Source organism: Tyto alba, unplaced genomic scaffold (assembly GCF_018691265.1).
Source record: "Tyto alba isolate M040663 unplaced genomic scaffold, T.alba_DEE_v4.0 Super-Scaffold_13, whole genome shotgun sequence".
NCBI lineage: Eukaryota > Metazoa > Chordata > Aves > Strigiformes > Tytonidae > Tyto > Tyto alba.
In genome coordinates this window covers 714111-738023 of record NW_024881275.1, presented here as the reverse complement: position 1 = coordinate 738023, position 23913 = coordinate 714111, and the positions used below count along the sequence as shown (strand labels likewise).

The following is a 23913-nucleotide window of genomic DNA, read 5'->3' as shown; positions in this document are numbered from 1 at the left end:
TAGGCACCACTCTCAGCATCGCTTTGAACTCCGGTGTTCCTAGGCAGAAAGGGCCTTCCTTTCCTCGTGCCTGTACATTTTGCACAGAATTACTCCGCGTGGCTGAATCCCTTTGGGTTCATGCAGCGAGGGGTTCAGGGGCCCGACGTGCTGCTTCCCTAGCCAGTACCTTCTGACAGAGGAATGAAGACGGGGCGCTTTTCAAGGGGCTGTTTTCAGGACCGTGGGCTTGGGCCGTTATTTCTGCACCAGGCTGCCTTGGGCACAGCGTCCAGGAGAGACGCAGGAAGCCCCGGACCCGAGCAGGCAGGTGCAGCACCTGCCGGGGTTCTGCTCTTGGCTCTGCGGGCACGAAGAGCCTCGTGCTGTGCCCAGGGGCCTTCTCCCCTCCCCTCGGCGTAACCGTGAGCGGTTGGAGGTGGCGCCCTCGGCCCAGGGGGGTAACCCCAGTCCTCCAGCATCGTCCACGGGCTGGGGCTTGGTCAGGCGGCCCCAGCAATTAACGCGGCGAAACGCCGGTGGGGACGGCAAAGTCCGCAGGGGGCTCGGCCCCACAGTGCCGCGCCGCTTCCGAACGGGCCCTCCGCCCTTCCGAAATCAGGTCCTCCTGGATTTCCGTCTGGCACTAGAGACGTCAGTTTCCCATAATTCCTCCCAGATTTATTTCGTGAGGGTTTTTCCCAAGTTAAGATAAACGCTCTGACTATTTTTTTTTTTTTCCTTTTTCTCCCCCCCCCCCCCCCCCCCAGGATCTTGGCGCATCGTGCGAAACGTCGTCTTTCTGTTGGTGGACAATCATTCACAAAGAACAAGAGCTGATGCAAAAAAAGCATGTGGTTATTCCGGGTGGTTGTTGTAGAGTGATACCTGCTGGACTTTTTTCCTATTTTCTTTTTTCCCGGTAGTAGAGTAAGGTGTTTCGGGTTTTTTCCATAGCCATTCATTTTATTATCCTCATATACTTTGACTTTTTTAAATTTTCTTCAGTTTTCAGAGGGAAAGAATGCTTTATATTTGCAAGAAATATATTTCATAAATGAACAGCAATGCCAAAAAAAAAAAAAAAAAAAAAAAAAAATTCTGCAGACTTTTGCACATAACCTCCACAGAGTGCCTGTAAATCTCAGAAGAATTTGTATGTGCTTGCATTTTGAACATTGCAGTGAATGCATTAAGTATTCTGGAACATGATGAGCTTTAGTTACCTTCAGCTCACCTCAGCCTGGCTGTGCGGCGTTTCCTGGTTGGAAACCAGAGGTAAGCTGTGAGTAGCTAAAGGATGAAAAACTGGGGATTTATCGCTTCATCAAGCGCATCTAGCAATTTAGAGCAGGTATTTTGGATGCTGCCTTAACTAGTTAGAACAACCAAAATACACCGAATAAGGATTCTTTTTTTTTTTTTTTTTTAATTATTATTATTATTTCCGATCGTATCTGTACTGTTACCTCGTAATTTCAGGAGTCTCCTGGACTGAACAAACACAAATCCTAGTGCAGCAGTGACACCGTTACCGTCACGGAGGAGAAGTAAAGGAGGACCACGAGCCTGAGCGGAGATCAAAGGGACGTTCAGGTCGGCAGGCGGACTTTTCCTTCTCTTGTTTCTTTTGTGTAGCCGGCCCCGCTTCTCGTCCCCCCCCCCCGGCAGGGAGCTGGCTCAGCACAAGGTGCTGCCCCGCGTGTTTCCCCCGGCGCCCCGTGCCCCCCGGGACAGCCCCCCTGCACGTCCCCCCACGCGCGGTGCTCCGCCGGCGGCGGGGGGGGGAGGCTCACCCCGACCTTCGGCGCCGGAGTCTGGCTCGGGTGCGTCGGCGCTGCGGACGGAGGCAGCCCGGGGATTTCAGTTGGGGATATTGAGACTTTCGACTGTGCTGCGCAGTCTGTACCGAGAACCTGTGTCACACTAATAAAAGTTTTTAAGCATGCATTACGGCGTCCGTGGCTTTCCGTTTATCGCTGCTGTTGTCTGAGTAGCGACCGTGAGACACACCCCAGAAATGATTTTAAAAAAAAAAAAAAAAAAAAAAAATATTCAGCACGTTAGAGCCGAGTGTGATGCGTTCAGAAAAACCTGCAAAACACCTGTCAGCCGGTGCTTCAACAAGGCCCTCACGCTCTGATCAAGACCCAGCTACGGCGTTTTTTTCCCCCTTTTCCCTCAGTTTTGGTTAACCAGGGCCGAATTCAACTTCTGGAACTCCCGCGGTGCAGGGAAGCAGCAAGAAGATGGAAGGCACGGGCCCCGGAGTGCTCAGAAGCGAAGTGGTTACTTCACCGAAAGGTCCCGGGTGGGGTCTCTGCTGAGGGTGAGCTCGTTCTGGGGGGGGTCCCCTCCCGCGCACGGGGTCTGGAACGTGCAGCCTCTCCGTTTTTGTTAAAAAAAGCCCTCCCGGCTCGCGACAGCGTTGGAAAGCAAGCAACAGTCAGCGACACCTGGAGCAGCGGGACGTGCCGCGCAGGCGGTGCACAGCCCCCCCGGAATTCCCGTGTCCCTCACCGAGGTACGAGGCGCAAGACGCCTCGCGCGGAAGAGGGTGCGGCGGGCGCAGGGAAACGCTGTTTTTTACAAAATTGAAGCTTTTTCTCCCTCAGCAGCGGGACGGAAGAGCCCTCCTGGCCTCTCCCGAAGTCGGGCCCCGCTCCTCGGGCAGGTGCAGCGTCCAGTTGGGGGAAAAGCAAGCGCGGCGCAGCCCAGAGCTTACCCTTAGCTCCCGGTTTATGCGTTTTTCTCCAAGTTTTTCTCTCCGTCGGAGCTCCTGGCCACATCAGCGCATCGGTGAGGAAACGGAGGCGGGTCAGAACCGCAGAGGAAACAACCGGCACGGAGTCACAGCGAGGGCAGGGCTGTCAGGGCAAAGAAATTAAGTGCATCCAAGCACTTAATCAGTCGGGTTTTACTTTTTTAAGTTTAGTGCAGAAATAAAAGCTTTCTGCAGGCAAACAGAGGCGGCCATTCACAACTGCCTGTGAAAAAAAAAAAAAAAAAGCCCTTTACTAAAAAAAAAAATCCTCACCTCCAAGATTTCAATGTAGCTTTCTTAAGCAACTGTCCTTTGCGAGCGCTTGATAATAGTAATTTCTCTCCTTACAGCAATTAGCTTACAATTTTTATCGTTAACCTATAGATAAGGTAGGAAGACCATTACAAATGACTGTCCTTTTAAATGTCAATGAGTACATGTGACAACAGTCGTGGTACAATTAGGTGAAAAAGGGGTAATTAAAAGCAAAAATCCCTTCTACAATAAAATGACGGTTAATCATCTAAAGTAAAATTCACCAAATTTTTCTTTTTTTTTTTTTTTTTGGCACACAAACTGTATGCCCTTGTTCCCCGAACATTACCTAAAAGCGCAAGAATATTTCAAGTGCAGGTAGGCATTTTCAGCAGAAGAAGGGCCTGGGAGCAGCTGGTACCGGGGACTATGATAAACCTGCGCAGGCGCACTCCTTGCACTTGGACAGGCTCAATTTTAATTACAGCAGATACTTGGGGTTTGTTTTGGGTTTTTTTGTTTTTGTTTTTGTTTTTGTTTTTTTTTTAGTTTTGGTTTGTTTTTTTGTTGTTTTTTTTTTTGGTTTTGTTTTTTTTTTAGTTTTGGTTTGTTTTTTTGTTGTTTTTTTTTTTGTTTTGTTTTTTTTTTAGTTTTGGTTTGTTTTTTTGTTTTTTTTTTGGTTTTGTTTTTTTTTTAGTTTTGGTTTGTTTTTTTGTTGTTGTTTTTGTTTTGTTTTGGTTTTTTTTTTAGTTTTGGTTTTTTTGTTGGTTTTGTTTTTTTTTTTTTAGTTTTGGTTTGGTTTTTTGTTGTTTTTTGTTTGTTTGTTTTTTTGTTTGTTTTGTTTTTGTTTTTTTTTATTTTTTTAATTGCGTGACGCTCAAGCTGAGCAACTCCCTTGTAAGAATTACTCTCCTGGAAACATAAACCAATCGGACAAAGCCACGTGCACGGGCGGCCTCGCTGCAGCCCGCAGCAGAGCCGCCGGCCGCCCTGCTCGGAGGGCGAGAGGAGGGTCGGGGCTTGGGGGTGGGAAGTTCCCCCCGCCTGGGTGTCCCCCAGGACCTGCTGCCTTGTCAGAAGCCGTGAATGTCGGGGTCTCCAGCCCCCCCGGCGCCTTAGCTCACTGCACAACGTTCCTTTTCCCTTTTTTGTGTCACCTGGTGAGAGAGACCGGTGGCTGACAGAGTCCTGTCCCAGCGAACCACAACCGACAGAGAGAAAAACACTGAGCATCAGCCTGCCCTGCAGCTCCTTCCACAGAAACCGATTTATACAATCGAGCTGTCCCGCCAGCCCTGAATTTTCACAGCTTTTCCGTGCTTTTCAGTTATTCCTGACAGACAGAAGCGAGGCGCCTCTACTTACAGATGATTGTTTTGCAACCGTGTTTTGACTTTCCCAACATGTCCATCCACCCATTGCGCATTGTTTTCGGTGGTTTTGACAGATCACTGGACACAGCGAAGCCACGTGCTCGCTTCGTCCAGAATTCTTCCTCCTGTTGACAAAAAAATGTGAGCGAACAGCGGGTGAAGAGGCAGCAATGTCTCTCAGGTGCGTGGGAAGACCCACGGGACATTTGTGATGCTCAAACCCAGCCTTGGGTCTTCCACTTCCTTTCCCTCCCACCTCCACCCCCAGAACAGTTTTTTTAGAAAGGTTTTACAGTGGCTGGGTGGCACAACTCTACCCTTTGCGTCCCGTCACGTAGGGCCAGGACGTGCCAGGAGGAGGGCAAAGCACGTCCTGAGTGATGGAACGGAAGATCACCGCTTGCACTGGAACAGAAAAGGTGGTCATCTTGGACCCCCGAGGTCGTGACTTCATCCTCCCTCCTCTTCATCACCTCCCCAACAACGCCCTTTGTGGTCTTAGTGGCATGCAGCCCGGTTCCACGGCGTGGGTAGAGGTCTGTTTTGCTGCTTGCTTCCTCTAATCCTTAACTTTTCTCACGCTTTAACCTTCAGTCGTTGCACCACACGTATTTAAACGAGAACAGGGTCCACAAGCAACAGAGGCTTACTCCATCGGACGCAGCCTACAGATCAAAAATAGCTCCTCCCACCACTAACGCACGAACCGAGGCAGATTACATTTCAAATTAATTTATAAACGCAGCTGAGGGAGCTGTCATGCCGTGTGGGGGATGCGCCTGGTTCCTGCTCGTTCATCAGACCCTCACGGCCGCTTAAGCCACAGCACCGGGGGGGTGGGACGGCAGGTAAAACACTTCCAGAAGTTTTCCCTACACAGGGAAGTCTGTGCCTCCTTTTAGTTTTCTCAAAAACCAAGACCCCTCCGGCTCTCACGGCGGGTGGGAAGCCGCTATTCTCATCCCTGAAGCACTTGGGAACGCGGCCACTGGAGACGTGGAAGCTGCTGCTGCTCCTGGACATCTCTGCATTCCCTGTGGCGGCTGGAAGTGTTGGCAGCTGCCTCACTCACTTTATTTTTTTTTATTTTTATTTTTTTAAAGGGAGCACTCCTAATCACAAGACTCATTGTGGAAACTCAACGCAGCCTCAGACTTGAGCTGGCGGTGATAGTGGACAGATACTTTCAAAAAACGCAGTGGCTGTGCATACTGAATGAATTAAATACATCGTTTTCTGATAACTTACCTTGATGAGTACAACACAAGATGCAAATGTTTGTGCAGACTACAAGAAAGACATAAACAGGATCCAAGGAGGGGAGTCGCTGGATTTTCTCTCTCAACATTACACTGATTCTGCGTTCAGACTCGCACCTGAGCCCCCACAGAAGCGCCCCTGCAGCCCCCGGCCCCGGCCACGCGGCTGCTGCCGACGCGCCGCGGGAGCCCGCTCAGATTTACACAGGACTGAGAACTGTGCAGAACGACGTGCTGCCCCCTGCTTTCTTTCCTTTTGTATTTAACATGGCTGCGTCGCTTATGGCGCAGGCAGAAAATTTTAAAGTGGCAACAAAATCAGCAGCTTCTGAAGAGAAACTGTCAGGAGTGCCAATAAATCTGCATACTGACCAGTCTGGGGTTTTTCACCACAAACAGAGGTTTTGGTGCAAGCAGACAAAACGACTACCCTATACGACACCCTGGAGCATGGAGAATTTTCCCCAGAGTAGAAGATGTAGAACAGTGGTGCAATTCAGCATTTTTCTTCTGTCCACTCAGTGAAAATACCCATTTTTTTTTTTTTTTTGTCCTCATTACTTTCCAGAATGGGTAGAAAATACTAATAGAGGCGGGTTAAATCATGAATGCTTTGGTAGATGAACACTCTGCATCCAAGCTCACTGCTCAAACAAAGAACAACTTCCTCCTCATCACATGCTCTCCCTTGAGTAATCAAACTCATCACCACAGTAATCTTTTTACAAGAAAAAGGCAAACTATTATCCAATCCTTCATAACCGGGCACGATTTTACCATGCTATCATTTAATCCAAATTTTCATTTGAGTTATACTACAACTATCTTTTAAAACCAGCAAGCTGTGACCTTGTTGAGCACCAACAACTTGTCGCTCCAGTGACAATGCCTGCTACGGAACTCAAACAGAGTTCAAATCTGGCAAAAAGAATCACCTATACTCAGAAAATGTCTGGTTTTGTAGAAAGCAGTGTTTGAAAGTACAACTGGGTAGAGGCAGAAGCAAAGCAGCTTATGTTCCTTACTTTTCTGCAACTTTCTCCCAATTTTCTGTTGAAGACGTCCAAGCTAGACGATAGCCAGATGGGTTTTGGCAACAAACACAATAATATGTGGAAGATCCTGAGTTCTTTTGATGTCACCACGCAGACCTTGATCTACTAACCTAAGAAATAATAATAGAAATGGAAGCTGTTTAGACTAGTAGATAAAGCTGACAAATCACTATTCCCTTAGTATTTGGTTCTGTGGTTGAGAGTTCACATTTCTAAAGGTCCCGACACACCATTTCTGCTGGGTTACTTCCAAATTCTCACAACGTACTCTGTGGCTGCATCCGTCTTTCCCACTTCTGTTACTTCCACAATTACAGTTCCTTGGCAGACCTGTATTCTGGATATAAAGTATAAAAACAAGGCTACATTTTGCTTCAACCAAGAATTTCCAGATTAATATGAAACTTGCTTCTCCGCCTCTGAGAAAGGTATTTGTTCGACACCGTGTCCATGGAAAATTCAGGCCAGCGAGTGCTGCTCATGACTAAGGTGTCCAAACAGCGGTGTAACTCACAGAATGAACACTACAGAACAGCTGAAGTACGTCTGCAGTGATACCTGAACAGAGCTAAACCAGTGTCCCACGCTGTCACCCTTGTCAAATGGCAGAAACCAGGTTTGCAGAGTGCAGGGTTTGAAGCTAACGCCTGAAAACCTCCGTGCTGCTCAGCTCTTAGAAGCAGGAAACCTCAAATTCATACAAGAAATATACAGCGTATGTAGCTATAATCAAAGTAACTGCAAAGGTAAATAAAGAAGTGAGCGCCTGTCAAGCAAAGAGAAGATATCTGAATAGCTGTTTTATTCTGAGCAAATTCTGAGCGCACTGACTCCTGACACCAAAACACAGAAATGGAAAGGTGCAGCCACTTCCTCCGACCATATTAACTCTGTAAAGCATTTTATACATCCTGAAATTCAAAAGCTGTGAAACAAGACTCTGAATAAGTCCATTTCATGTGTCAGTGTTCATGAATTTTCCCCAACCACATTTCTGTTCCTGTGTAACTGCTTACCACTAAAGTTCATCCTTCCTTCACCCGAGGCTGAGAGCTAATTCAATGTTCTCTCTCCCTGCGTTGAACGAGTGCAGTCTGTGTTTACCAAGGAGGAAATCCCAGCCTTTGGATGTTTGTGGTCCAACAGCACACGCTGCTATCTGCACATCTGCTGGCAAGCTACAAGTTGAATACCGAGTTACTCCCCATGTCGCGTTTACTAACACCTGTAGAAACCCAACCATGTCGCCGTCACACATCAACTGGCAAAGCAACTTACTGAAAAATACCATCAGGGGTGTTTGAAAGTGATCCCTGCGGCTGGGAAACAGTTGAATGTACCAGGATGTATCTCAGTATTGTTCCTGCCTTGTAAATGACTACCAGAAATTATGGAGTCATCATTACTTTTTTTTTTTTTTTTTTTATATATATTCATTTCCATGGCTATGCTTAGTCAGACACCGACACAGCCTCCTTGGGCGTGCCCAGAACAATCTCTCAGAGACATTCTGCAGAGTGTTTTCACAGAATCACAGAATGGTTTGGGTCGGAAGCAGCCCTGCAGCTGCCGGCGCCCCGGGCAGGCACGCAGGGTGCAGCGACCCCCCCGAGTACTGACCCTGAGCTGCACGGGGAAAGGCACATGCCGAGACAGTTCCATCAGCAAGTAAAAGCTGTGAAGGTGCATCACGGTTGGCCACAGCAGGGTTTCGGCTTGCCTGCAGAGATTTCCCCGTTGTGTTCCCCCTGCAGAGGAGGCAGAACGAGCTCCCTCCACGCAGCGCTGCCGCCGCTGCAGCTGGACGCTCTTCCCTCCAGCTGTGGCAGTTCCCAGGGAAAACGTTTTTTTTTTTTTGCAGCATCCAAGAGTCCAGCATCGCCCTCACACGACGGGTCTCTCCTTTAGTCCAGTGCTGGTTCTCAGCGAGGGGAAGGGAAGAGATGTTAAGGGGAGGAAGACAGGAGTAGACTGGCAGAACTGTACGAGCTGCTGGGGTTTGTGAGCTCTGCGTGGGACTGTTCAGGTGGAATGTCTGTCATGATATCGAGTTGAGGTTTTCCTGTGGATGCTTTCATACAGCTAATGACATCTCCTGAGGTACTCCTGTTTTGCAGACGGCACGGGAGTGGGATTTCTGTCCAACCTCAACAAAACCAGATTTCCAATGGGACTGAACAACTTTACATTCTCCCTAGAGCCACGCTCAAGCGGTAAAGAATGCTTCGGAGGGTGCACGTGCCAAGGCCATGGCACAGAACAGTGACGTGAGGGCACAGGTATGTGTCAAATTCGTAAATACTGGTGGGTGAAAGAACAGACTTTTGCTGCATTTGAAAGTGACTGGTGGCTTCTTCTGCAAAAATCATCACCTTACAGTTCATTCTTGTCAGTAGCTGCTGTCGGGCAAATCTGAAAGGGGGGAAAAAAAAAAAAAAGTTTTGGTCATCTCTCTTTGATGTCATAATCATAAATACTGGTCACCATCTTCAGTGATATATTAGAGGGTCACTTTATTCATGAGAAGTTACAAAATCTGGAAAAAAAAAAAAAAAAAAAAGAGGGAATAAGGAATACTTACATTTGTCGTGGTGTTCCACAAATCTTCATTTTTTGTATTCCGTTAGCTCCATTTCCACAGGTACTGCGCAAGTCCAGCTTTACACACATCAGCAGTCAGGTAGTCCGTCAGCATATTTAATATACAAGATCCCTGAAAACAAAGAGCGAAAAAGTGTTCACAAAACTAGTCCTTAGCGGGCAAAATGCCTGTTGTTTCAGAAAAATTTCACCATGCCACTAATCTGCATAGCAGTTCACTTTTGTGTGTCATTCTAATTAAAAAAAATAATTGGGTTTTTTATGTATATTGAAACAGTACTTCATTTTTTTGCAATCATTACTCTTAAAAATAGAAATTATTGAGTAAGTGATGCTATCATGTCTTTAATTACTATACAAGCCAGCACCATATAATGCTTCAGTGAAAACACCTTGTGTTAAGAACCCAAAAAAGTGTTTTTTGGGTTCTTAATTGATACAGAATGGACAGAAGAAGTAAAGGCTTCCTCATTTTAGAAATGGAAAAGGCAACTGCCATTTGAATCCACCCAGGTGTTTTGGATACAGAACTATTAAAGTCATAAAACCATTAACAACATGTGTCAGGGATGTTTTATACGTAAGGGTGAAATCAATTGCATAGTACAAGCAGTACAACTGAAATCAAAAGCAGTCATGTATTTTACTTTCTCATAAGAAACATTATCAAACAGTTCTAAAATTTTAGATGGATCTTCCATAGGAGCAGATATAGGCTGTGATGAATTTAATTCATTCACTGCCATGGCATCAAAACATCTTCTTAAGAAACAGTCTTCCTAACAGGAGGCAAAACCAAGTATTACCACTAAATTTTGCTCAGTGACCACTGAATTCATTCACTTCTCAGTCCCTTCCACGTGATCTTTAAATCATACAAAGAAAGCAAAACATATCTTCCTTTTTATTCCAGAGCATGAAAAAAACCCAAACCAGTAATGCAGACAGACAAATGAGCTCCAGCATTCCAAACCAACTTAAACAGTTGATCGAGCTGAAGATGTCCCTGCTCATGGGAGGGGGGTAGGACGAGGTGGCCTTTAAAGGTCCCTTCCCCCCCAAACCACCCTGTCATTCTGTGATTCTAAACAGTCAAGCTACTGAGACACAAAAATAGCTCCAAAATGACACCCACACATTCCAGCAGTTTGATGACAGAGTAGTCAGTAACTATAAAACAAATTTAGAAAAAAAAAAAAAAAAAAAAAAAAGGTGAATTTCCCTATTATCATGCCACTGTAGTGCTATGGCAAAACTCTGCCCAGGTGTCTTGTTCATCTCGCTTTGGTAGAAAATTTCATATATTGGACCTCTGCTAGTGCTACTGGAAGGATTTTAGCATTTTCAAGTCTGACCCTATCTGATGAAATAAGATAGAATAATTTCTTTACACTTTTGGATGTCTAAATGCCTTTAAAAAAATAATACACTTTCACTGCAATCATTAACTTTCCTCATAAGTTCCTGAAAATATTTACGTATAGTTAAAACAACATTCCTCCCTTTCAGAGTTAGCACCAGATAACCCTCTCAAACAGAAATTTAAAAGTGGTTCACGGCACAAATCTGCCTGATCCTTATCCTTACTAATTAGTGGATTTAGAAGGCAGTTATAAAATAAAAACACAGCAGCTGCTGCTTACAGCTCTCACTCCTGGGTGGCTACCTCTGACCGACATGAACCCCATAAACCTTGCAAACCCTTCACGCCACCACAGATCCTTCCCCCACTCCGTGGTAACGAGGTGGCCAAACCACTGTGGGAAAAAAAAAAAAAAAAAAGGAAAAAAAAAAAGAGCTTCCGAAATGAAATACACAATTTACCACAAAAGCTGCTACTGACCTGTATGGAACTGCGTTATTGACCTGTAAGGAACACTTTTTTAGTGATACAGCCTGCTCTGGCCCCTTCCCCTTCCGTTTCTCTTTTGGGTGGTAACGTGCTAAAACACTCCGCGTTTGGCCGGAGAGCCACATACGAATCAGTCAACCTTTCCAAACTTTTACGTCCCTATTCCGGCGGCCTGCGACTGATTTCAAGGGCTGGCGATGGTGCGAGGGCCCTGCAGCACTGGGGCTGCCGACTGCATTGATGCCTGTGGCCCTCCACGTCCAAGGCAGCCGCCGGGGATTGAGGGAGTCCTCACCCTTCGCAGATGAGCACCCCCAAGCCCAAGCCGCTATTTCCAGCTTACAGCTCCAAGATCCCGCTCCCCACCCCGTGCCCACCGCTCCTGACCCCGCTGCAGGACCGCTCAAACTCCTTATTCTCCCCCAAAATCTCGCCCGATGAGCCAGCCCGCGGGCTGCTCCCATACTAACCCGAAGTTTGGAAGACGCTGAGGACTTTTCAGGGTTGTACAACGGCACAGATTCCTGGTGCGTGGTCAGCCCCTGGTTTTCCATAGCTCCGGACTGAAAATCAGGAGTAGCCGCCAAATCTGGAAAAAACAATAAAAGAGTACTCCTGTCATTTCACTCAATGCAGAACTCGCTTGTTGGAGAATGGCTCAGAGACAAGGGTCCTGGGCCTTTAGCCAGTAGATTGTAAGCCTGTGTGCCTGAGTTGTGCCTTGTCATGTATTAAGAAAATCTTTGAACGAACGTTAGGGCAGGCTCTGCTCATACAAAAAGAAAAAGGGGGAATTGTTGGAGAATGGCTCAGAGACAAGGGTCCTGAGCCCACCGAGCAATTGTACGATCAGAGCCTGCTCTGGCTGCTGATGCTGAGCCTCACTGATGCTGGGCCTCACTAGGGTTTGCCTGCAGCTGCTCGCAGCTGCTGATACAGGAGGAATGTCAAGGACGCTTCAGCCCTGTGTACTGTGGTGTGTCGAAAACAGGTTAAGGGGAATTAGGAATAGTGGTCTGAGAAACCCAGTGTTATGGTAACGGTGGTCTGAGAAACATTGTGTTACGGTACTGTCGTGTATCGAAAACAAGTCAAGAGGAATCAGAAATAGTAGCATGAGAAACTTAGTGTTATGAGAAGCTTGTGCTGTTAGCTGACTGCAAGTAGGTGGACCGTGCGAATACGACCCTTAGAGCTTAAGTCAATCAGCTAGTGACTAGTAGGCATAATAATTATCATTGTCTGGATAAATATATGTACCCTGGGCCAATAAACACACACGGTGATTGATGCTCTATCGCCCACACTGAACCCGTCTCGGCGTGTCGTTCGTCCGCGGCGCCGCACTCGCTCACCCGCCGATCCCACGTCATGACTGCTCCCACACCGGCACACGGATCACACACACTTCTAAGGGCTGTCTTAGGTGTGATCGCAAAGACACGCTTTAGAAAAAAGCTCTACTCAGAAGAGAAGGATTTTCAGTTCCTGGTGGAGCTTTTCAATCTGTCTTTAAGTTCTGTGGTGCGGCCCGTTTAAAAGCCTGTGAGCCAAACTTGGCCCTCTCTTAATACTCTAAATCACTGTTTGTGTGCAGTTTTGCTCTCTATAGTTAATAATGCTCCCAAATACATTAAATTATTTAGCGCTTTACCTGGTTTAGGTGAAGGACACGGGATGCTGAGGTAACCCTCCCAGGCGTTTATCCAGCGCGAATCCAGCTTGTTTGACCTCGTCTGGCACCGTGTACACAGCAATCCACAGCACTTCAGCACCAGCATCGACAGCTTACCGAGGCTGTTCTTCACCACAGTCACTTGAGCAAGCACAAAAAGGGACGCTAGAGCACACACCTAGCACTTCTCTGATAAGAGCTGCTAAAACTTTTGCTGAAAAATATGATCAGAATTAGGAATAAAAGTTTTTAAACTGACCCACTAGAATCACTGAGCCCCTACAAAGACTCTGACAACTTCCACCCCTACCATGTCACAGTCGTTCAACTGACAGAGGTTTATTTTAGTGCTGCTTCTCCACAAAAACAATATTTCATTTGCCTTTAGTTATATAATCTTATATGAAACAATGTTACCGATGCATATAATTATATAAAAAGCAAGCTTGTTATCAAAACCTTTTGAAACAAATAAAGCTCAGAATGCAAACTAATCGTCCAATCACAAAACCAATTTCTTTCTTTCCTTTAATTCCTGTAAAACATCAAGACACAGAGATCCAATACTTTAAATGAAAAGTAAACCGTTATGTATTCATACAGACATAAGTACAAAAAAGCTCTTAGACAATGAGACAGTTACTGTAACTCCATGACTGGTTATTTTACTGATGGATTATAAAATCCAGAACGATAAAGGCCATGAGGTACACAGTAACCTTGACAGTGGTATCAAAACAGTCCTCGACGAGGCAGGGAGTTACATTCACAGACTTCCCCTAAAAATCAAGCACAGCTCATCACCCTGTGCACCCAGGCACCAACAACTGCTGCACTTCTTCTCGGTTTAAAGGTACCACGTTTTAAAGGCACTACCTAACATTTCACAGGTACACTGGAAAGAATTCATCCCCGTTCCCCCTCTTCCCCACCCAGAGAACAAAACCACATGTTTGGATATACACGAGCAGTTTCATTCCTAAGCATTACTTACTTCCACATTGGTAAAACTAGAAAAATGAAAATACTGTTCACTGCTTCAGTCTTCCTCGGTGTCTGCCAGCACGCTGATCATATTGATTTCACGCAACTTCGGCTGATTAGAAATGTATAAATCTCAGCAGCCGTTCTTACAGGTGGGAGAAAGGAACTCCTCCAAACTGTGATTCAGTTACCTCTGACATCTAGTTTTGCATGAAATGAGTCCCGTGTTGGAGGTTTCCATTTTCCCCTCTTGGTTACAGAGACCCTTAGCTAACTAACTTAGGCCTGCAGCATGTTTAGCCACGCTGAACTGTAACACCAGCACCCACTCCTCTTTCACTATTTTATTCGCTTCTCTACAAAAGAATTTATTTTTTTATACCAATTTTCAAAAGGTTTCATTTTTGAAAGGTACTTGAAGAGGGGGTGGGGGTGCTGTTCCCTCATTCATAAGGGTTAGTTTCCTTGCAAACCAGCAACTAATAGTAGAGAAGAAGTTATGATGAACCTCTTACACCCAAGGTAAGATCAAATATATAAAGCATAGTTCACTCTATATATGCATACATAATCACAAATAACATCTGCAGCTATTACATGTGCTGCACTTCCACCTGAAGATGTTTTTTTGAAATCCAAAGTGTTTTTTTTGGAGAGAAGGTCCTGCTTATCAAAGTTAATACACACGAATCTTGTATTTACTCACATGCATTTCATCGTTAATCTTAAAAACTAAGGAAGATGAGCACGGAAAGCACTTTGTGAGTAAGGTTATGGAGACTACGCTGTGCTGATCATTCTCACACCTCTGCCGAGAAGCAGGAACCCACTCGGCGCATGATTTTCTTCATTCCGTTTCAGCCTTGTGTCAAGGCTACCAGCAACAAGCAGCACCACGCACTCCACAGAAGATCTCTGCGGTCGTGTTCAGATCACCATGAACGGCAACTGCCCGCACCTTCTGTTCTCCCTTTGCGTGCTTGTTTCAAAGGCCATCAAGCAGCAGCACATCGTTAAAAGCGTCCGACGACGACTGGCACACTGGGCCGCGTCCCCTCCCTCCGCACCAGCCAGTCTCCCCATCCCGGCGAAGGGCAGAGCAGCCAGGTTCAGATGGATGAAGAGGAGGGTGAAGGCCCCGGCCCCGGCTGTCGGAGCGGGCTGGGTCAGGCACAGCTCGGTTACTGAGCTGGAGCCGCCTGGGGGGAAGGCCCGAGGTGCTGGACGCGGGGTTTGGGGTAAAAGCTCTATGGATTGGCCCACCACGAGACAGGAGTGTGTTCATTAAAAGCCCCTGTGCTGCCGTGTAATTCCTTTCTTCACCGAGGAATAAAAGGCACGTAAGCCCTTAACCTGTTTTAGGTCTTGGTGTCGCCACTTGACCTTTTCAAGGATAAAGCATTAACTCGGGAGCACGTTCCTTGCTGCTCTTGAGAAGATTAAAGCAATCAATTCCAGTGCATTGCAGAAGCTTCTGCGGACAGTTCTCTTCTTAATCTCGTTCTTGGTGTGCAGCATCACTCCTGTTAAGGCTTGGATACTGAAGACTGCCGTGCCAAGCACCGAGTATTCTGGGAAGTAGTCATGTTTATCTCTTTCCGTTGTTCATTACAGTTTTGCTGCTTTTTTTCCTAAACACACGTACCCAACAAAGCTCGCTTGCGAGATATCCGTCACGGAATAAACAGATCAGGTGCTCGTGAATACCAAGGAAGCCCAACCGGGGTGCATACGAAGGTGGTAGGGACACCTGCCCACCTCCTTCCCTTGGCCGCAGGTCACCCTGTGCCCTTGCGGGGTGGCACTGCCGGTGGCTTCTCTGCCGCTCCCCGTCCCTCCCTGCTCGCTCAGGCAGCTCCTTCCTCTGTGCCCGTTCCCTCGGATCCGGAGAGGGCTCCTCTCTTCCCTCCAGCTTTCCTTCCTCTTGTTCATCGCCAGGTGCAGCCGAGGTGCAGCGTCACTGCCCTCCAGCCAAGGGTGGGGGAGGATCCCGGCCCCTCGCAGCGGCAGCGGGAGGGTAGGTGCAGATTTTGGCAGCAAGGCTCTGCCCGCAGCTCCCAGCCGGGTGCCGCTGTGTCTGCTGCCGGTGTGCAGGCTCGGGGGGGGGGCGCAGCCCCTCGACCCCCAGCTGCTGCCCCCCGTGCCTCCGCCCCCTCGCCCTCCCTCCGCATTGCTCTTCTCCCGGGCTGCCGGGGAAAAGGCTGGAAGCCGAGGTTTCTGGCTTGGCTGCAGGGCAGGTGCCCGCCTGGTTCCCTATCAGCAGGCGAGCTGGTGGAGAAAATGGAAGTGAGGGGACCCCCCCGTGGGGCTGAGGGAGGCGGGTAAAGCTGGGCGAGCACTGGCCTGGCACTAAGGACAGCACTCGGGTGAAAATGAGAATTCAGTCTCGATAGCCGTGACAGCTATTAAGCGGGTATTCTTTATTCAACGTGTCGGACGCACAGGGGATCATCCCTCCCAGTATGCGTACCACCGTAGTGGAGTTTATGGTACTTATACACAATGCACTTACACATTCATGTAATTTCCAAGAAATAATTACAATATTCATTAGTTTCCTGAGAAATCACTATAATAAGTTACCACCTACTTCCGCATGCACACTACAATCTCTAGGTGGTCTTCTAGGACCCATGGTGGTCATGTACTTCATCCTTCCCATCTTCGTCAGCGTCCCTTCTGTGAACTTGGTTCTGTCTTCCCCTTTCTCTTACAGCTGAGAGCACAAAACCAGCTGCACCTGGTAGTTCTGCAGGCTTCAGCGTCCTTCTTCCGTTATCTTGTTTTTCATAGGCAGGAGCGTACCCAAATCATGTAAGCAGGCAGGCTCAAGCCCAACTATCGCCCGCTGAGGAACGCCAAGGCACTGTGAGTATTCACTCTAAACTCGAGGAGGGAACTTTTACTTTGAGCTAGCTTCTCTTATTCTTTCTCTACTTATTGCTGTGTGTGGGTATATACTTCATTCTACCGGATCCGAATACTTTTGCCGCATGTGTTTGCACATTCTGTCTTTGTGTATGCACACATATACATATGTATTGATTTAAAATAACATACAGTAAGTTAAAGTGAAGCTTGTCACCTTAGAATCCATAGATAAGTCACTATTTTAATTATAACATCTTTCTGAATTATTTTGTACATATTTAAACCAGTTAACGATCAAGTGTTGTTAGTTATTAATAAATTTTGATTTGCTGTTAAATCATTACCATGTTAATACTTTCACCTGCGACACCCTCCCCGGAGGCTACGGGAAAAGGAGCCCCCTCACAACAGGGACGACGTGATGCAGCAGCAAGTCGTGCTTGCCATGGCTGCGGGGAGATACCTGCTTCAGAGCCTGCCTGGGCCAGGGCTTCTCCGCGGCTCCAGGCATCTCCTGTCCTGGCAGGACCTTGCTGGCACTGCCTTCGGGCCTCGCACTTGGCCCATCGGTGGGCTGGATGGGAGGGCAGAGGGTGCTCCAGGGCTCCCCAGTGCCTCTTGCCTTTTCATCTGTCCTGGGTTGAGTGAGTGGTGGAGTTTTTTGGTGGCAGGGGAGGGGGCTATCGGGGCGGCCCCCTGTGAGAAGCTTCTCGAAGCTCCCCCAGCTCCACGTCAGCTCCACTTCTGTTTGGGAAATTGAGCCCATCAGCTGCGCCTCTGCGATAACGTATTTAAGAAGGGACGTGGTGACAGGCAGTGGGACTGGTGAGGAGGAGTTGCTGCAGCTGCATGAACACCAAGGTCAGTGGAGGAACGGAAGAAGAAAGGAGGGGGGAGGTGTGCCGGAGCAGAGACCCCCCTGTATCCTGTGGGGAGACGGCAGGGCGGCCCCCCCCTACCACCCATGGAGATCTACGGTGGAGCAGACATTGATTTGTGGCCTGTGGCTTCTGCTCAGCTGATCAAGGTTCTGTGCCCGAAGAAGGCCGGGGTCTCATGGGAAAGGCAGCCCCGCTGCTGTAATTCAGCGCTGGGAGGATTGCAGCATGCGGGGGAGTCCCACGCCGGAGCAGCTCGGGAAGGGCTGCAGCTGTGGGAGGGAATCCAGTCGGAGGAAGTTAGTGACCCATGACGGAGCAGTGTGGGGAACGCTGCGGCCCATGGGAGGAATTCAAGTCGGAGAAAGTTTGTGGAAGACTGTCTCCTGTGAGAGGGGGACCACGATGGAGCAGGAGGAACAAGTTCCAGACACTCCCCTCATCGAAGATAAGGGAAGTGGCAGCGCTGCCTGCACCCCCCATTCCCTGCCCCTGCGCCACTGGGGGAGGAGGTAGAGATATCGGGAGCAGAGCTGAGCCCGGGAAGAAGGGAGGGGTGGGGGGAAGGTGTTCTCAAGATGGGGCAATGCTTCTCACTGTCCTACTCTGTTATGTGTTGTTAGTGTCTGTAATAAATGTATGTTCTTTTTTTCTTCCCCTAACGAGTCTGCCTTTTGCTCGTGATCATAAAGGGGAAATTTTCCCCCATCCCAGTCCTATCTCGAACCCCAAGCCTGGCTCTCTGTCCCTTCTCATTGCCGGAGGGGAAGGGAGAGAGAGATGCTGCGTTGTGGTTGGCTGCCAACCAGGCCCAAACCACGACATCATCTAAAGGGAGAGGCAGGAGATGGAAAAGGGATCGGGCTTCCCGGATGCGGAAGCCCAGGCATCCGACCATCACCTTCTCTCCTTGCAGCAAAGAGAGGGAAGGTCTGCTGCACCAGCACCTCCACCATTGCCTCCACTGCACCTTCCCTCTTGCTCCAGCATGGAGGATGGACAGCCAACCTGCTGCACTCCATGCTCAGGTGAGCACAGGGTGAACTACGAAGACCCTGCCAGTCAGCCCCTGTGCACATTCTCCTAGCTGGCTTTGGCTGCTGGAAGATGGCAGAGGAAGGAAGGCCAGGGAGACCCTGAAACCTCTCCAGGGCAGCTGAGCCTTGGTGGAAGGCATTCAAGACAGCTCCCTGCAGGGAAGAAGGGCCAGGGCAAGTGTGGCTCTATCCCCTTACAGATCCTGAAAACTCGATAGCACGCTGGAGGTACTGATGAGTGGTGCTTTGCCGAGCTCCAGCACCCATATAACAGAGAAAGTCTTTTGAGTCAGGCACTTCCCAAGACCAGAGCTCAGAGAGTCTCTTCCTTGCCTTTCCCTAAAGAGACACAACCTGGAGCATGCACTCCCCAACCCAGAACCAGGGTGGGTGGAAGGAGTCTGAGCTCATGCCACCCACTCCCTTCATGCTCTCCTCCCCCAGATCCCAACAGGGCAGCGATCTGCTGGAACACAGCCACGGTGGAAGGGGCGTCCAGCCCTGAAGCTCTCTTCTTCCGGCCTCCCCACAGACCCAGCCTCCCTGGAGGTTCCTGTCCTGGAGCTGGGACGTGCAGCCATTCCCAGGGAAGTATGGAGAAAGGGGAAAAAGCAGCTGCAGGGTGGGATCTGGCTTCCTCCCCAGCTGCAGTGGGTTCCCAGTGAGGAAAGCCTGGACACAGGGCAGGGGATTCAGCAGGGCTCAGCTCTTTGCCCCTCTGGGAGCTGCTCTCTCTCCCGTGTCTTTGCTCTGGGGATCCGGCTCCGTCCCAGGGCATGGAAGCATTTTGCAAGCCTGGCTCTGTCAGCCCTCCCTCCCTGCCTAGCCACTTCAGCGTTGAGAGTTTGCAGGGCTCCCAGTCCCTTGCCCACTCCTGGTCCCTTCCCCAGCCCACCGGCCCTCGGGCTCCAGCTCTTGGGAACCCTTGGGAGAGCCCACCAGAAGGATCTGGCAGGAGAGGTTGGCTTCTCTCCTCCTCCCAAGCAGAAAGCCAGATGGAACTCTCCTGCCCTTCCACAGCCAAAGAGGCACATGGAAATGGGCCCACTGCCACCCTGGCACATCTCCGGCTCCCCACAGAACAGGGAGCCAGGCACAGAGCTCTCCTCAATGCCCTCGCCTGCTGTGTCCAGCTCTCCCTCATTCCTGCTGCTCACGGTGTGTCTCCCCTCCTGCCCAGCCTGACGGGCAGCATGTGAGGATCCAGAGCCACCAGTGGAGTGGGAAAGTGCTAGCACCTTCTGGCCCCAGGAGCCTGCTGATGAGGTGACAGTAACAAGCTCCTTCACTGGGGGTCCTGGCTGTGGGGCTGGCAGGAGACTCAGCTGTACCCTGCCACCACACCTGTGGCACCTCTTCCCTCCCTCTCCCCCTTGCAGGAGCAACTTCATCTTCACAGTTTTGAGGAGCGTGGTGCACCCCAGGGTCTCCCACGCCCCAGCCAGTTGCTGACGTGCTGGAGGTGGTCCTGAGAGACTTGTGCTGAGCCAGCCAAGGTAAGCAGCATGCAGGACTGCCCTGTGTGTGTGCTCCTGAAATAAAAAGGGCTAAACCATAAGTCTCCAAGCAAAGTTGACTTCTGAGTGAACCCCCCCGACCAGCAACCAGAATCTTAACAGCATGAAATGCAACTACGGGAACAACCCCTGAAAACTGTAAGTAAACAACAGAAAGGAACTATAAATTTTAAACATAAACAAGAACTCCTTAAACACGCCTATATCCTGGCCAGATCTGGATGCACCTGAGTGAGCAGAGCCAATCCACCATGTATCTTCCATGCATTTTGTCACATTGATAGATTTGTGTTAAAACTGTACAAAAGCAGGACCCTCACACGGCGAAGATGGAGACCTCACCTACGAGTGGACGCACCACGGACTTCCTAAATGACGGGAAAGGCTCTCCGATCCTTCGCTGTGATGGGGATCCCCAGCTGAAGCATGTATCTAGATGATGAAGTATGAGGGCACTAGGTGATGCATCTTTCTCAATCACTATAGCTAGCTTTATGTGGTAATGACTAGGTGCATTACCTCGCTTCTTCTTTCTGCTGCTTTAAACTAAAGGAAAATAAGCCTATTTAGCTTGGTGCCTGTGTCCTTTGTGCTAACCCTGTCAATGGGCAAAACAGCCTCCCAGGGGCTGTTCCCCTGCCCCTGTCGCAAGGCCGGGGCTTGGGAGCACCGAGGCCAGCAAAGAGCGACAGGAGGGAAGCGGTTCTCGGTGGTAGCTGGGGTGATGGCTGCGCTCCACCCCGCTCCATCCCCTGCCCCCAGACGAGGTGGTGGGGACCATCCCTGTGCAGCCGGCACACATCAGCCCGAAGCCATGCCGGGACATCCTTAGGACCCTTCCCCAAGTGTCCCACTTGTTCCCTCAGAAGGTGACCACCCACCTGCCGCAGGCTTCCCCACACTGGGATGGGTACGTGGCCAGTCAGCCTCGGGGGCAGCTCAGGACCTCTGGGGCAGGCAGAAGGGGTGGTGGCCATGGTGGCCCCACAGACAGCGTGCTCCAGCTCCGCAGCGCTGCCAGGGCCACGTGGAGGTGTTGGCTTCGGGTGGCCTGCCCCCAAACCCAGCCCTCCCCCAGGGGTGTCGGGGCCACAGCCAGGCAGCCTGGCCCTGCCCTCCACGGTCCTCCTCCCTCCCCTCCTCTTCCTCCTGCCTGCTCAGCAGCCGGGAAGCCCTGGGCAGGGTGGCTCTGTGGCATGCAAGCTCCATCCCATTGCCTGGCTGGTGCCCACCCTGGTTGAAGACATGGGGAGGCAGGGTTCCTGGGGACATGCTCGTGAGCCCCGAGACCTACCACACTGCTATTGCCGTGCTGATGAAGTGAGAGCCTTGTCAGTTGTCCTCATCTCCCCCTAAGAGGAAGGGCCCCCCAACACAATCCCCTTCCTCATGGGTGGTGGGGCACAAGCAGCCAACACAAGGCACAAACTCACTCTCTGCTCACTCTGCTGCCAGGGCTGTTTCAGCTCCTGGGCCACACCAACTCTGAGCATGTCGAGGGCCACATCCTGAACATCCTCCAGCTCCATCTGCAGAGCGAGAGCTTGGCGCTGTGCAGGACGGCAGCCAGAAGCCTCACCCTGGGAGACCCCAGAAGGTGAGCAGGGACAGCCAGGCACAGTGAGAGCGACCGCCTGGGCTTGCTCTGGGTTTGTCAGGAATGGGAAGTGACAGGAATGGTGGCTGCTGCCACTGTGGTGACTGCGGCAACGGGGCGGCAGCCCTGGCTGTCCTCAGCCACACACTCGGCCAAGGCAGGCAAGCAGGCAGCCGTCCCCATCGCTCTGTGGCTGGTCGAGATGCTCCTGACACTCCTTGAAAACAGGAGAGCAGAGGGGGCACGTCTCTCTCCGTGCGTGCACACTGGCCCACGAGTTCTTCCCACTGCAGAGCAAGCATTCATCCTCTCACCGTGGGCTTGGAGGAGCTGGGACTGAGGTCCTCCCTTCTTCCTTCTCTGCTTCTAGGTACGTGCAAGAGCGCTCTGTTCTCCTCTGCAGGGATGCGGTGGAGGTTGCAGTCAGCACCCACAGCGAGCAGATGAGGGAGGACATGCAGAGGAGCCTGACGCCCCTGTTCTTCCACCTGTGGGACAAGGACCACAACATGGCTCAGGCGGGGATTTCTAAACCCTTTGACTGTGCCTCAGTTGGGGCCCAACCCCCGGAGGAGGGCTCAGAACCACCCCCTGCCTACGGCCACAGAGCCGGCAGCAGCTGAGTAGGTGGTCAGGGCTATTTCCTACACCATCAGCAGTGCACTGCCACCAAGACCCAAGCGCTGGAGCCGCCGTGGGCTCCTCTGCAGGTATCAGAGGCCAGGGTTTGGAACCCCAACCCTTGCCACCCCCCTGCCCCTGCTCAGGGACCCCCAGGTGCTCACTCCTGGTGAGGGTGGCCCCAAAGCCCCAAACCCAGCCTGGAGAACCCCCTCTCTCCCAATGCCCAGAGCTGCCTGCCTGCACAGGCTCCCTTTCCCCCCACCCAGAGCCCAGGGGTGCTGACGGAGCCCTGGCCCAGATGGGTTTTGGTGGCAGGGTGGCTCAGCAGCACCCAGGGAGCACCTTACCCTCTGCTCCCTCCAAAACCTGGCACCAGCCAGCCACTGGCTGGGTGTCATGGGTGTCTGGGCAGGGGAGGCCAGTCCTGGGTGTAGAGGGAGCATCTGTGCCCACCCCATCCCCTTGTGCTCTCTCCAACTGGTGGAGGACAGCAGCTGAGCATAGGATGGGGACCCCCAAGGGGGATCGTTACCCCAAAAGCTGATGCTGTGCCCAACGTGCAGCAAGACAATCCTAACGCCCTCAGGAGACATACTGTATTTTATTCAGCCCTGGGTGCTTGGTGGACTTTTCCACAAACCAAGCGCCCCAACAGCACATTTTGGTGCTGTTTTTATACCCAATCAGAGGGTAGCACTTTTCCAGATACTGATTGGCTAGTGATTAGCATGTAATTATAATACTGCTTACACAAGACTTGCATGCATGCTCCAGAGAAAGGTCTTGACCTGGGCAGGGGTCTTTTTGCCCTGTGGGTGTGTTTTTTTAGGGAAGGTAGTTGGTTTCAGGACACTTTAGAAGTTAGTTCCATTGCCAAGTTACTTAGTCAAATAGTCACTTGGCCAGGTTGTCAAATAATTCATCCTTAACGCATTCAATCCCAGCTATTCATATGATGATCCGAGACATTCTGCCTATTTCCTAGGATTTGGAGATCGAGGTCTATTTTTCATCGAATTCCTTACCCGCGGATCAAGGTCATCTTACCCACTATTCAAAGTTTTGCTCGAACCAATCTCCAAAACCTCACAATTCTCCCCATAGGTGCGGTTATCGCGGCTCCTAGCACAATTATTAACCGTGGCGACTAGCAAATGCGAAGTATTCCTCACACACATATACCCCACACTCACACACCCCCACCCCGCCTCGCTGTCGAGGCATTTCTGTCAATATTAACGCACCGACGGGCGCGTTGTCGGCCGGACAACCCCAGGCCGCCATTCGCAGCGCCAACCCCCGCGCTTCGTTCCGCCTTCCTCACCCGCCGCGGAGCGGGAGCGGCGGCCGCCGAGCTCCCGCCTCCTGAGGGGCGAGCAGCCATTTTGTGCGTGGCGGCTCCCGCGCCGGTCGAGGCGGCGGGCTTCCTGCTGAGAGCGGCCGCTGTCTCCCGCCGAGCCCGCTTCCCCCGTCGGCAGCGACAGAGCAGCGAAAAGCCTCCCGCCGAGGCGCGCACCCCTCTCCGACCTCCCTCCCGCCATGGCGGTGCGCGCACCCCACCTTCCCTCATCCGACCTTCCTCCCGTCATGCA

At 50.4% G+C, this 23913-nt stretch overlaps 2 protein-coding genes across 6 annotated transcripts in view; one reads left to right on the top strand and one right to left on the bottom strand.

Annotated features, from left to right (window-relative positions):
• Positions 1–1929, top strand: part of CAST (calpastatin) — a 61288-nt gene extending 59359 nt beyond the window's left edge. For all 5 annotated transcript variants that reach the window (XM_042788149.1, XM_042788148.1, XM_042788151.1 and 2 more), the window contains one exon: positions 750–1929. The gene's annotated coding sequence lies outside the window, so the exon portion shown is untranslated. The remainder of the gene's footprint in view (positions 1–749) is intronic.
• On the bottom strand, positions 1019–23891 carry ERAP1 (endoplasmic reticulum aminopeptidase 1). The gene is given in 19 exon segments (XM_042787982.1): positions 1019–2966; positions 4364–4496; positions 6466–6548; positions 6656–6722; positions 6725–6795; positions 7702–8035; positions 8149–8539; positions 8541–8600; positions 9014–9097; positions 9267–9398; positions 9934–10065; positions 10930–11043; positions 11573–11727; positions 12793–12842; positions 12844–12898; positions 13459–13489; positions 13491–13592; positions 22012–22185; positions 23646–23891. Coding segments are annotated over 19 exon segments (2424 nt in total). The 3' UTR covers positions 1019–2956.
• Between the last annotated feature and the right edge of the window lie 22 nt (positions 23892–23913).